The sequence below is a fragment of the Nicotiana tomentosiformis genome, chromosome 4 (genome assembly GCF_000390325.3).
Source record: "Nicotiana tomentosiformis chromosome 4, ASM39032v3, whole genome shotgun sequence".
Taxonomy (NCBI): Eukaryota; Viridiplantae; Streptophyta; class Magnoliopsida; order Solanales; family Solanaceae; genus Nicotiana; species Nicotiana tomentosiformis.
The window spans coordinates 37,728,027-37,743,590 of NC_090815.1; the positions used below are offsets into that span (position 1 = coordinate 37,728,027).

Here is a 15,564-nt window from a genome sequence, read left to right on the forward strand (position 1 = left end):
ACGGTCAACATTCTCGGTAAACAACCTTAGATCGGTATTTTGACGATTATGGTAGGTTCATATGATATTTTTGAATATGTACGCACTATTGATTGGGGTTCGAGGTGACCCCAATGCATTTCAGTGCATTATGTAAAAATTATGAAAATTAGTTTTAAGTTGAAAATTCTTGAGTTTTGATGATTGATTCTTGTCATTTGATGTTATTTTGATGATTTGAGGTGGCGAGCAAGTTTTTATGATGGTATTACACTTGTGTGCATGTTCGGTTTGGAGCCTGAGTGTTACACCTCACATACGAAATTAGAAGATTATGAGGTGTAAGTGCAACCAATCAAATGACGGCACGTTAATGGGCAGAAGAGGTAACGGCATGCGATTAGAATTCGCCAGCTGTCCCACCGGGTACAACAACCGAGGCGGGGTGACCCATTTTACATGTGAAGCAACGAAACCTTCTAAGACTTAATATAGTATAAAAAGTTAGTGTAGTCCTTCCTCACTCATTCTAGAAGATATCATCCATTTGAGTTTTATCCCCCATGCTTTCAAATCCCCATTAGAATTTTCCAAACGGTCTAAGGCTAAATCAAAGGTGAATCTAGCAAGATTTAGCGTAAGGAAGCATTAATCATCACTGTAATACCCACTGCATTGCTGTATCGATTCTGAAATTCGTTGATGGTAGAGTTAACCACCATAGAAGCTAGTTCTTCAACAAGGTATGTAGGATAACATTCTTTCTTGGCATGATTTGGTATGAGTGTCACAACCCAAAATTCAACTAGTCGTGATGGCACCTAACCCAACCCGCTAGGTAAGCCAATTAACAACTATCCAATTTAATGAGGTTTATTAAGAAAATAAATGATAATACATATGCTTTTATACAAGAATTTCTCAAGGACTGGTAGTACAAATCATGAGCTTCTAACATTTAGATTTTTTTACAAAACTGAATTGAAATAATTACAACATCTGTTTGAAATGTAAATGAACAGAATTCAAATCTAATGCTACAAGGACAAGTGATAGCCATAACTTGAATGCAAGTATATCTTCAAATCCAGCTTCCACCGTACGCAGCAACATCAACATCTAACATTTGCACACAAGGTGCAAAAGTGTAGTATCAGTACAACCAACCCCATGTACTCAATAAGTAACAAACCTAACCTTAGGTTGAAAGTAGTGATGAGCTGGGATAAGAGTCAGAGTCCAGGTCCAATAACCGGCCACAATTCATAATAATATAATAAAAATGATACATGAAAATAACTCAGAGATAAGATGCTCAACTCGTTCATAGTTATGAAAAATAAGCATATTTTTTCAAGTATAACAGTAAATCCCAAATCTTTCACCGAAAATACCAAAATCATATGAGTAAGTTTGAAAAATATGATATTCCCCAAAACCTTTCAACAATAAATAAGATGTTTCATTTTTCAGATAGCATGAGGAAAGTACATCTCGATACCTACATGTCAATATGTAGGTAAAATCATGAATGTCACCAAAATCGGGTAGCATGAGGAAATGCATCTCTATGACTATATCTCAAGTACACATGTCAAATGCAATACATCTCAGTGATGAACTCATGTACTCACACTCTCAGAGTACTCAATCTCACTGCCTCATATTCTCACTCATCGTGCTCAATACTCAGCACACTCAGTCACTCAGTACTGTATAGGGAAGATCCAGTCTAGGGCAGATCCAGCATAAACATAAATAAATCCAGGGCAGATCCAGCCCAATGATAAATGAATCCAGGGCAGATCCAACCCAAAAAGCAATAACAATTGCGCGCATTGTGGATGTGCAGACTCCTGAGGGGAATATCCAGCCCAAGAACTATAATAAGACAAATCCTGGCAAGAATCAATAAAGCATGTTGCAGCGTGCAACCCCGATCCCTTAAATATCACTCACAAGAGGCCCTCGGCCTCACTCAGTCATCAATCTCTCCAGTCTCTCGGGCTCACAACATTCATGCTAAGCAGTCCTAATCAATAATACAAGATGTGACAATATACAATAACAGAGACTGAGATATGATACATTAAGATGAATGTGACTGAGTACATAACTGCAATGAAGCAAATAACTCAACAGCAAAGAACGACCATTGTGGGTCCCAGTAGTGCAAGCATATAGCCTAAACATAATTTCTAGCATGAATCACAGCTCAAGTGCTCTAATACATAGAGTATAGTAAAAATGTTCAGATAAAATGGCTACGCAGTTCTATGAAATCGACTAAATCACAATTACTACGGTACATGTTAATACCCAATTTTGCCCTCATATTTTTTAAAATATATACATGCCTTCAAAATAGCATTTTATGCATCATTATTTAGTTTACAAATCTATACAAGCATTTCCTATAATTTTTTATATTTTTAGAGCTCTTAAATTAATTTTTATTGCATTTAAATTATATAAATATCTAGTAATTATCCCTTTAAATTATTTTGTGATGACTTAGTTATCTAAAATTATTATTTTACACCTATAATGTATGTTTCAAATATTTTATTTCATTCCATATAATTATATTAGCATTTTAAAGTTATTTATCTAATTTTGCAATAATGACCTATATTCATACAAAACTGCTCTTTATTTTATATTAGTTGTGTCAAAATAGCATATTTATATTTTTTATAATAGTAAGTTATTATTTTAAGCATTTTAGTGCATAAATAATATTTTTATTTATTTATTAAGCATTTCTTTTATAAATTATTTTGATAAAATAGCCCATTCTAACCAATTTTGGACCACATTAGTGGCCCAAAACTACCCAAACCTTAACCCAGTCCATCCCATCCCAAAGCCAAACGACCCTTAGTGTCAAACCCGGATGGAACCCGTCTCAAATAACCTGGCCGTTGATCTCAAATGATCAACGACCCATAATTAACCTACCCGTTTTATATTACCCTTCACCCTAAACCCTAAAGACCCATTTTCTCCTTTACCCGCCGCCTCTAAACTCTCTCTGTCTCGCCTCTCTCTTCAGAAACCCTAGCCGCCTCCCCAATCTTCTCCAAATCTAAGTAAATCATGGATTTCCTCTGTGATTTATTTGCCTTTTACGCGTTATCTCATTGTTACTTGCAAGATTATGGTGTTACTTGGTACTTGCCTAAACATGGCAAGTACCATCTCTCCAATTCTGTCCGAATGAGTCCTATTTCTTGAATCTGGACCATATTTCGTCTACACACGTTTGATTCTACACTGTGTGAGTTCGATTTCATTTGGATTTCTGCTGATTTACACTTTCCCTAAAAAATTAGGGTTTATCGGATTCCTCTCTTAAATCGATTTCAAATTGATTTGCTTGTTGTCTTTCCTTATTTGTTTCTTAATTTACTCAGTTTTCTTATGTGTTTGTTCGATTTTTGACTGCTATATAAATCCTCTCATTTTCCCTTCTTTAGGGGAGACTTTTGAAAAAATCAATTTCTTGACTAAAATTTTGAGGTTTTTGCTACTCTCTTTCTTGGTATTCTGTATTGGCCGGCTGAAAGCCAAGGCCATTAGCATCTTGTTACTTAACCCATTCTTGGTGCGAGCACTGCCCTGAGTTCATCGGAACTCTTGGGAACTTTGACGCATTAGGGAACCAGGGTTTTCTGTGGAAACCTATTCTTTACTGTTCTTCGCTTAACCGGTGAGTTACTATACTTTGCAATTTCGTTCCTAGGCATCTATGGTTTGTATACATTTTCATTCTTGAGATTGGTCAGTTCGGTATGTTTTCTGGATTGCTTTTGTGTGTAATTCCGTTTGCTTTCCTCAACTATTTAGGTCTCTTTAGCCTTTAGCTTCAAGCATGCCTAAACCGAGTTCTATCAAGTTCTGACCAGTCAATGTGTTAGAAATTATTACTGTTTGGGACTCTTATACTTAGTAGCATCTTCTGGTGTTTAATTTAGTCTTTTTCTATCAATCTTTCTACTTGAATATGCCTTACTCGCATAATTTGTACTTCTTTAGTCGACTAGTGTAGTGAGTTCAAAAGCATGGATATGAACACCCACTGTATGACACAAGCATGTTTCCCATCATATTCTGAATTTCTGTGGTAGCTTTCTTATCTAACATGTTTGACCCTACTCTCTATCAATATGCCTTTAGCATGTCTAACCCCCTCCCTGATTCACCAGTAGTTATAATCTGCTTTTCTCATGTCTAAATGCTGCCCTATTGCCAAATTAGCATGACTGTTTCATAACATCAAGACCTATACTTAGTACAATCTAGATCTTCTTTAGGTAAATAGTCTACTGTGTCGATGCTCGAATACATACATGTGCTATTTAGCTTACTCTTCACTATGTACTGAATCTCTATGATGCTTGTCTTGCATATATAATATGTTTTAATGTTATAAGACCTTTTTCCTCAACTGTGATCTTGCTTCCTTGCTAATATTCCCCCCATTATGTCTTAATCCCCTGTTCTATCAGTGATTGCTTGGACTGTCATAATGTGTGCTCCCTATCATGTTCCAATGCAATCTTGCCTCCTGATGAAAATTAACATGTTTGTCTTATGATACTAAGATGCATGCTTAACTTAATCTGAACCTCTTAGGTCTCAATTGGTTTAATGTCATGAGCGATAATCTATGTATATCTTGCAAACCTATTTCTTCCCCAATTTCTTTCAATATGAGGCTATCTATGTGGTGATTTGCTGTCCTGCTGAACCTACTGGCCTATTTGATTAATTACTCTATATGCTCAATTTGGCTATGTCTACTTTAGGATATGAATGTATCTCCTAACTTCTGTCCATTTTCCTCACTGGCAACTTATGCTATTCTGAACTCTTTATTCTTAGCCAGGTGAAAGCTAAGGCTACCTAGGTTCTATTATTGGCCTCCCTAGTGTGAGCACTGCTCAGGGTCCAATTAAGACCCTTGTGAACTCTGACACACCAGGGCTTGGTCCTTAGTCACTCCCTCAATCTCAAAATTGTTCCTATTCACTCTACTTCCCCCATGTTATGTGTTGTGTACCTGAATTGGTTGGTTCAAGTGATGCAACACTTGGTGCCATGGTTAAGTAAACTGGTTCTGGACTCTTCTATGGATCCCTGAGTCGTGTATTGAATATGGATCTTTGTTGAAGGCCTGGGTATGCGGTTTAAGAGCTATTGAAGGCCCAGACAATACTGGGTATTTATTTTATTTGGGCCTGTTGTGGGCCTCTTATCGATGTTATGTGGCATTTGTATTTTTTACTCGTATTTGAGCCTGTAATAAACTTTGTATAAACACTTGGGGAATTAGTGATAAGGGAAAACGGGTATGTCTAAGTTTGCATGAAAGGGTAGCCAACATGCCTATAGGATTCACATGACTTATCCAACCTACTATGTATATGCCTTTAATCTTGGTTGCACTGTTAGAAATCATGCCATTAGGACAAGTACACACACACGCTGTCTGCTAGCAAATATGAATTCAAATGTTGCCATTATTCTCACTGCTACGTGTTACTAGAAAACATGTCTATAGGAATAAATGTTAATGAATTTTCCTTCAATTCACTTCATTTATTCACTAGAAATCATGCCTATAGGATTTTGATCACTTCATTTGCTATTGTATCACATTGTTCACTAGAAATCTTGTTTATAGGACTAAGTATAAATAAAACGAGTTCTAATCATCAATTGTAAGAGATCCTGCCTATAGAAAATAATTGCTTGTTAATTGGATAATATAGACTACTTAAACAATGTTCCTGATCGTCACTGTTAGGAAAATCTTGATAATTCTGGGGCTCTCCCCAACAGATTCTATTTTACCCAACTACGTAGATCACCTAGGCATCATACATATAGGATTGGTAACTTAAAACTCTCAATAATTAGCTTATAATACCCACATAATTCTGTCTATAAGCTATATCCTGTATCTGAAATTACCTGCATACTTTGATCGCCTAGTGATTGGTATATGTGTTTGCGTGCATTTATTGCTTAAGTGTGGAGGCAAACTTGAGCCCCCTTTATTGCCATATTTGAAGTCCAATGCGTTTTATATGTCGCCTAGTTTTATCATTTTGAGCAGCCTAAGTTTAAGTCTAGAACCACCCTAAATAGAGGTCCAATATCTCCTGGACTATAGGTATGGGACGGGTAATACACACATAGGGTGCGACCTATAATTGAATTAGAATGCTTTTAGGTAACAACTTTAACATAGTAATTGGGTAGCAGGAGATGATAGTCTGTGCCTGCTGAATAATATGAGTAACACCCCATCTTGAGGGAGTTACGAAGTATTATTTATGTTGCACAGGGTGATCCTTTAGGCTAAAAAACTTAGGACCCCCCTTCTTCTTTATATGTTGTTATTAGATCTAAATAGTTGTATCCTTATATTCGCACCAAGATCTGTATTAATCATGTTATAATAAAGTTCTGTGACTTCTGAACTCCCTTTGTTTATTTGATCACCTAACTTAATTGTAATCCACATAATCTTAAGCTCACCCGGGACCCACAATTGTGGACCTCGAGGAGTGCCTAACACCTTCTCTTTGAGGTAACTTGAGCCCTTACCCAATCTTTAGTGGCATTGACTAGTCAAACATAGTCATTTGCATAATAGGTGCCCTAACGCACCTTAAACTGTTAGGTAGTGACTCATCTCTTTTAATACCTCCTTAAAAGAGTTGTCACATTTTGAAACCTGATTTCGCGAGAAAAAGGGGGTGCGACAGCATAGCGACTCTGCTGGGGAAGGATAGGTTCTTACCATAACGAACTTGGCTTATGTGGATTAGTTTTCTTTGTTATAAAACGCACATTCCTTTTCCATCTTTATTTGTTAAATTTTGCTATTACATGCACATCCCTTTCACGTTCACCTTTACTTGTTTAAACCCGTTATAACATGCACGTCCCTTCCCTTCTCCACCTTTATTTTTCTTAAATTTGTTACAACATGTACATCCCTTTCCCTATTCTCCCTTATTTGCTCTAACTGCTCTTCATTTGTTTAAAGAATACTATATTGTTTGCTTTATTACATTCTCGCATATATTCCACAGACTAACTTCTTCCTTTGTCTCTCTTTTATGTTTTACCTTAATACTGTATTTACCGCTTTTTACATATTTATCATGCAAATACTTGGCAATGTGTTATTATCTTTGCATAAAGCATGTTCCACATCATATTCCACTCATTCCCAACTAATACCATAGCGGCACTTGATGAGTGTTCGTGCTCTTCCAAAAATTACCCTCTAAAGTGGAAAGGCTTATTTGTGGTAAACTAGTCGATCAGCGGTGCAGTCGACGGTTCCGTGCCTTTCCCTCTCAAAGTTGTCCACTTGAGAGTACTAGTCTAGACCCTTCTAGAAACCTCACTCCAATATCAACTGTGCATGCATCATGTCAAAGCTAGTGTGGGTTAGAATGTTGTCCACATGATAATACACTAAGATAAGCCTTGTCCAAAGCCCGACAAGATTTCCATAATCCCAATGAATACCATCACGTTATGTGCATTAATTGGAGAAAACACACAGGTATGTTGATCATTAATGTGTAAATATTCATACCCGGAGGGGGAAAGGGCTAACTCTATTTGTTTTGCAAAAAATGAGGCATGAAGTCCCCATGTTCGGCATGGTTCAAAACATCCCACCTTTGCTGCTTGATTGGTGGAAGAACCTCTTACCTAGTGATCAGAATCATGTGAAAAGAGTCCTCGGAAGTTTACCTTCCTTATTGGACATTAGGCCAAATAACGCATTTATTGAGGCCGCCACTATGTTTTGGGATGAGAAAAGAGTTGTCTTTCATTTTCGTAATGTAGAGTTGACCCCTCTCCTAGAGGAAATAGGATGTTTCGCTAGGCTGCCATGGGATAGTCCGGGTTTACTAGTACCAAAAAATCGCACTCCCCGCGGCTTTTTGAAAATGATGGGTTTCAAGAAAAATGATGAATTACTCTATCTGAATGAGTCATACATACCATTTGAATTCCTTTATGAACGTTATGGGCATAGCAAGTCATATCGCCTTCACCGTGATGAACTTGCCATTACTTCTTTGGGTTGGACACACCACCGAGTTATTGTGTTCGTTGTCTGTTTCTTGGGGTTGCTGATATTTCCGATGAAAAGGGGAAGGATCCACACTCGCTTAGCCATGGTCGCTAGGACTCTAATGGAAGGAATTGAAGGACAAACTTACACTATCATCCCCATGATCTTAGCCGAAATGTACCGAGCTCTAGATCGATGCAAGCAGGGGTATGGGAATTTCGAGGGCTGTAATCTGTTGCTGCAGGTTTGGTTATTAGAAAATTTCCAGAGAGGTGAATATCGTCAGGAACTTCTGCGACGACCATTGAATGACTACATAGCCTACCATCATCTAAAAATAATGACATATATCCTAGATAGGTTCACGGAACCTGGAAATGCTGTGAGCTGGGTGCATTTCTTCAGCAATTTGACCAACGAAAGGGTACATTAGATGTTCGAATGGTTCCCTAGCAACGAGTTCATCATCAGGTCAAGAGGAACCACTCATTTAGTGCTAATCGGGTTAAGAGGAATCTATCCTTATGCTCCTATAAGAGTAATAAGGCAAGCGGGAAGAAAGCAGGTTATACCTCAGTTTTCCAACATGGTCCAGTATAAAGCAGACTTTAAAGGCAACATCATTCCGTTCAAGTTCGAGGCACAACATATGTGGAATCAAAAGGTTATTGTAGAGAAAGACACTATCGAGCCAGATAGGTACCACGCTGGCCATGTATACTTCTACTCATCATGGTTGGTAGATGATATAACGGGAGATGTTAAGCCAGGGATTAATCTGAAAAATAGGGTTATAGATAACGCTGCTGAAGCACAAGTCAAGTATAGGATGCTGCGCAAGAGGGTTTTTGAGTCTGAAGCTAGACATTTGGAACAATACAAAGTGGATATGGAAGCCATCAGTGAATGAAAAGAAATTGCTACTAAATCAACAGAAAGATTGGAATATTTGGAGCAAGGATTAATGGAACTTGAGGGGAAGATAGGGAAGATGCTCTCAGATTGTCAGAATACGGAAGGCAATGAGGGAGGGCACCTAGCAAGGGCTTACCTACTATTGGACATGCGCGACTTGGGGAACTTGATTGATGGATCCAAGAAGGCCAAGCATGGAGAAGGTCTCTCTGGGGCCAAATAAATTAGGAAATGATGTTCTTTACTACTTTTTACCTTAGTTTTAGATTTCGATTGTAATAAGGCAAATGCCATTAGTAATTTTCTTATCATTGTCATTTTAGTATGGATCTGATTCATTTTCGCAATAATGAAATGACACAACTACTGGCATCAATTTTCTCCAAGTCTATGTGTCATTTAGGCCTACCTCGGGCACAAAGAGGTCCCCCAAATTAGGATGCGAATTTATTTACTGATTCTGCAACACATGCTTAATATCGCAAACATTCTTTCAATATCCCTTACTGACTCGGTTACCTTTTTTTGTTTTTCTTTTCTTTTATTCCCATTCCCCAAAGGTTGGTTCATGCATACTGGCATCATCCGCATATCACACTAGATCTAGAGGTCCTCCACCTCCTCCTCCACCAAGTGATCCTAAAGGCAGAAGAAAAGGGAAAGAAAAAATGGACGATTTAAGCGGTATCAGAAAGGACAATGCAGAGAACGTTGAAACCTCGGACGATCGAAATACTCCAGCACAGAATGAATTGGTCCTACGTCTGGAACAAAAAATATTGGAGCTACAAGGGGAACTTGAGCAGGGCCGGAACTTGGCAAATCTTTCCCTTACCCTAAATGTCCCCGACCTTAACCAACAAAACACAAACGCCTAAAACTCGGTACCTCCCTAAAACACACAAAATCCGCAAATTCCTCCCGCACCACATCAATACGCCACACCTCCTCAGAACCACAACCCTCCACCGATATCTACTCCTCAACAACACCATCACCACCCAACTCAATACCCACAAATAACCACATACCACACCCCTCAGAATGCATCACAACCTACTCCTGACCCGCAAAACTCAACCAATGACCACCATTACGCCCAGATTGCTGGAGTCCAGCAAAGCAATCCCATATATGTGGAAACCTTACCCCACACCCCACAACAGACCCTATACATACTCGAATCTGCCGAGAAGGACCTGCTCATCAAGAACATGGCGGAGGAACTCAAGAAACTTACTGGCAGAGTTTAAAGTATCAAAGGGGCAAAGGCATTGAGGGTTTGAATTATGAAGATTTGTGTATTCAGCCAGATGTAGAACTGCCAGAGGGTTACAAACCTCCCAAGTTCAAAATGTTCGACAGAACTGGTGATCCGAAGGTGCACTTGAGAACATATTGTGACAAGCTTGTAGGAGTTGGCAGCGATGAAAGATTCCGCATGAAGCTGTTCATGAGAAGCTTCACCGGTGACGCCCTGTCTTGGTGCATCAGTCAGAACCCAAAGAAATGGGTTACTTGGCTGAGCATGTCATCAGATTTCATGGATCAGTTTAGGTTCAACATACCAGACGTTTTCTACATTCAGAATCTCAACAAGAAGCCAACAGAAACTTTCCGCGAGTATGCTACTCGGTGGAGGTCTGAAGCTGCAAAAGTAAGGCCTGCACTGGAAGAAGAATAGATCAATAAGTTCTTTGTCAGAGCTCAGGATCTGCAATATTACGAAAGATTGATGGTTAATGAAAACCATAAATTTTCTGACATCATCAAGTTGGGAGAGAGAATAGAAGAATGGATCAAAAGCGGAATGGTGACAAATTTTGAAGCACTCCAAGCCACAAATAAAGCCCTGCAGTCAGGAGGTATCTCCAAGAAGAAAGAAGTAGGTGAAGTAATGGTAGCCCAAGGTCCGAAGTCTCCTCTCACACGCCAAACACCTCCCCCACATATCAGCCTTCACCTCCAAGATATCAACAACCTACCGCCACTTACCATACCTATAGCACCCAACTAGCATACTACCACTCACCACCAACCCGCCAAAACTACCAAAAACCTAGACCAAGTTTCGACCGTAGACCACCCAGAGAATACACCCCAATTGCTGAACCTATAGACCAGTTGTACGAGAGACTGATTGTTGCCGGTCATATCACTCCCATTCCTGTTGTTGCTATGGAAAATACTTCCCAGTGGATTAACCCATATAAGACATGTGCCAATCACTCAGGCATGAAAGGTCATACTATTGATGAGTGTCGTACTTTGAAGGATAAGATTCAGACATTAATTGACATCAAAGTCATATAGGCAAAGGAGGCTGCACCCAATATCCGTAACAATCCTCTCCCAGATCACAGGGGTGGAGGGGTAAACATAATAGAGACTGATGAAGAATTGGACTCAGAGGGGTCAATTGGACTCATTCGAGAAGGGGATAATTCTAAAACATCTCCATTCACTCTCACACCTATCATGGTACAAACTCAAGCACCAATTGAAGTCGAGGTAGCTGCACTAACTCTGTTTGAGGTTGAAGTAACAACGCCCTTCACCGTGATGGTAGCAGCTACGCCGTCTTATAAGTCTAATGCTATACCATGGGATTATGTTGCGGAAGCAAGAAGGAAAGGAAAGGCAAAAATGGTAGGATTTATACACCTGAGTATTTGGGAGGAACAAGCAAAGAAGTCGCCTCTAAACCGCCTGTCATTGAGGTTGGTCTAGATGATCTTTGGAGAAGGGTGCATGCAAGAGAGTATTCTGTGGTTGATCATCTGAACAAAACCCCTGCTCAAATATCCATTTTATCAATGCTGCAAAACTTCGAGGAACATAGGAATGCCCTGATGAAGGTGTTGAATGAAGCCTATGTACCCAACAACATCACCCAGTGAAGAGATGGCCAACATGGTAGGGCAAGTGTTGGAAAGCCATAAGATCACTTTTCATGAAGACGAGTTTCCACCAGAAGGACTAAGTCACAACAGGGCACTATATATCACAGTGCAGTTTAAGGACAAGTTCATTGCCAGAGTCCTGATAGATGGGGGTTCGAGTCTCAACATATATCCACTAACTACTCTGAAAAGATTGGGTAAAGGCCTACACGAGATACGAGCAGGAAGTATGAATGTGAAAGCATTTGATGGGTCTCAAAGGGCCACAATTGGGGAGGCCAACCTTAACCTACAGATGGGCCCAACCTGGTTTGATGTTGAGTTTCAAGTATTGGACATATCTGCTACCTACAACCTATTGTTGGGATGACCTTAAATACATGCCGCTGGGGCCGTAGCTTCTACTCTACATCAGGTTGTAAAGTTTGAGTGGAACCATCAGGAAGTGATCATCCATGGGGATGGAAGTAATCCCATTTACACCAATCAAACTGTTCTGGTCATCGAGAATAGAAGGAAGTTGGGTGGAGAAACATACCATCACATCGAGCGCGTCAACGCAATTGAAAAGGACAAATGTTAGAGCAGTAAGATAGAAGGCATATTGGCATGGATAGGGTATGAACCTGGTAAGGGTCTTGGTAAGAATCTCCAGGGGGTCACCAAACCGATACAGCTAAAGCGTCACGACACAACTTTTGAGCTTGGGTATGAATACACCTGGCACGAGTATCAGAATTGGTCGCCACCATGGCATTGTCGTTATTACCCTTTAGAGAAACCCGTACCACATTTGAGCCAGTCATTTCATCAAGCTGACATGATGTCGAAGTCCGAAGAAAATGGAGTTCTAGCTGGCATAAGGAATTTGTTTCTGGATGATGAAGACATAGATTGCGGTGTGATAGTTGAGGAGGAGGAGGAGGAAGGCCTTATTTTTTAGACCTTAGAGAAGGGAGCTGTTCTCAAGAACTGGACTACTGCACCATCAAGGGCCCGTCGAGTTCCTGGGTAGCTTAGAAATTAGCATCATTTATTTTGAAAGTAATTTTATGAGCATCTAAGACATTTTCAGTATTTTGTTTTAAGCATATTTTGTTTTGAAATAATTGATCGTGTCGATCTACTTGTTTGACTTTTTCAAGATTTATCTAATGCATTGTTATTTTAGTATTTATTATTATTCTTTACTTTTTTTCTCTATAGCATTATTATTACCTATCCCGATGAACCTACGACTGTGACATGTAATGAGACAACGCAACATAAGGATTTTGATTCAGAGGATCTGGAAGAGGATATAATACCCAAAGAAATTGTTAGAGAAGTGGAAAACTTTAAAAACAAGCCTAAGTCCAATTTGGATGAGATCGAAACAGTTAGTTTGGGAGATTCCGAAGCAGTCAAGGAAACGCGTGTAAGCATTCACCTATCACCGTCAGAGAAAGAAGAATACATCTGGTTCTTGAAGGAGTATGAGGATATTTTTGCATGGTCCTATGATGATATGATCGGTTTGTGCACGTCCATAGTGTCTCATAAACTACCTACCAACCCTATGTGTCTGCCTATAAAGCAGAAGCTCAGGAAGTTAAAACCAGATATGAGTCTGAAAATAAAGGAGGAAGTCACCAAGCAGATCAAAGCCAAGGTTCTTAGAGTAGTTGAATATCCGACCTGGTTGGCAAACATTGTGCCGGTTCCAAAGAAAGATGGGAAGGTCAGGGTGTGTGTCGACTGTCGGGATTTAAACAAAGCAAGTCCCAAATATGATTTCCCTTTGCCCAATATACACATACAGATTAACAACTGTGCCAGGCATGAACTCCAATCCTTTGTGGATTTCTTGGCTGGATATCATCAGATCTGGATGGATGAAGTGGATGCTGAAAAGACAGGCTTTATTAGACAGTGGGGAGTATATTGTCACAAAATGATGCCGTTTGGCCTAAAGAATGCTGGAACCACCTATATGAGGGACATGACAACCATTTTCCACGACATGATACACAAGGAGATAGAGGTGTACATGGATGACGTCATCATCAAATCCAAGAGAAGTATAGATCATATGGCAGATTTGAGGAAATTCTTTGATCGACTTCAAAGATAAAACCTGAAACTAAATCTCGCAAAATGTGCCTTCGGAGTCCCTTCTGGAAAGTTGTTAGGGTTCATCGTCAGCCGTCGAGGAATTGAGCTAGACCCGTCAAAGGTCAAGGCTATCCAAGATTTGCCACCTCCGAAGAACAAGAAAGATATGATGAGTTTCTTGGGGCATCTCAATTACATCAGCCAATTCATAGAACAATCAATTGTGATTTGTGAACCGATTTTCAAAATGTTAAAGAAAAAAGCTGCAACAAGTTGGATTGAAGAATGCCAGAAAGCCTTTGACAAGATCAAGGAATATTTATCCAAACCACCTGTTCTGGTCCCACCAGAACCTGGGAAAACTCTGCTACTCTATTTATCTATACTGGATAGGGCTTTCGGCTGTGTCTTAGGACAACATGACGAGACGGTAAGAAAGGTACAAGCCATATAATATCTAAGTAAGAAGTTCACATCCTACGAAGCACGATATTCTTTGCTGGAGCGCACCTGCTGCGCTTTGACGTGGATAGCTCAGAAGTTGAGGCACTACTTCTGTTCCTACACCACATATCTCATATCAAGAATGGATCCGTTAAAATACATCTTCCAGAAACCCATGCCTATGAGAAAATTGGCAAAATGGAAGATACTACTGAGTGAGTTCGAGATCATCTATGTAACTCAGAAGGCGGTCAAAGGGCAAGCATTGGCAGATCATCTGGTAGAAAATCCCGTGGGTGGAGAATACGAACCACTGAAAACGTATTTTCCCGATGAAGAGGTATCATTCGTAGGAGAATATATCACTGAAACCTATGACGGTTGGAGAATGTTCTTTGATGGAGCTGCAAACTTCAAAGGAGTAGGCATTGGAGCAGTTTTAGTGTTAGAAATAGGTCAACACTATCCAGTATCCGCAAAGCTCAGGTTTCCATGTACCAATAATATGGCAGAATATGAGGCCTACATCTTGGGGCTCAAGTTGGCCATTGACATGAACGTTCAGGAATTGCTGGTATTTGAAGATTAAGACATTTTGGTACATCAGGTTCTAGGAGACTGGGCTACAAAGAATACCAAAATATTGCCATATTTGTACTATGTACAAGAGTGGATGAAGAGATTCACAAAAATAGAGTTCAAACATGTTCCGAGAATCTAGAATGAGTTCGCAGATGCGTTGGGCACTCTATCTTCCACGATACAACACCCAGACAAGAACTTCATCGATCCTATTCCAGTAGGGATCCATAATCAATCAACTTATTGTGCTCATGTTGAAGAAGAAACTGACGGGAATCCATGGTTTCATAACATCAAAGAATACTTGGCAAAAGGAGAGTACCCGGAGCACGCAAATCATACTTAGAAACGCACACTCCAAAGATTATCTAACCACTTCTTCCAAAGCGGAGGAATTCTGTATAGAAGGACTCCAGATCTGGGGTTATTACGGTGTGTCGACACCAAGGAAGCATCCAAATTTCTTGAAGAGATACATGCCGGAACTTGCGGACCACACATGAATGGCTTCGTCTTAGCTAAGAAGATATTAAG

The 15,564-nt window shown here is 39.6% G+C and overlaps 1 protein-coding gene across 1 annotated transcript; it reads left to right on the forward strand.

The window, feature by feature from the left end:
- Window positions 1-14,251: 14,251 nt before the first annotated feature.
- On the forward strand, window positions 14,252-15,037 carry LOC138909513 (uncharacterized). The gene is made up of 2 exons (XM_070200717.1): window positions 14,252-14,434; window positions 14,618-15,037. Exons 1-2 carry the CDS (start codon window positions 14,252-14,254, stop codon window positions 15,035-15,037), a joined length of 603 nt encoding a protein of 200 aa, XP_070056818.1.
- The last annotated feature ends 527 nt before the right edge of the window (window positions 15,038-15,564 follow it).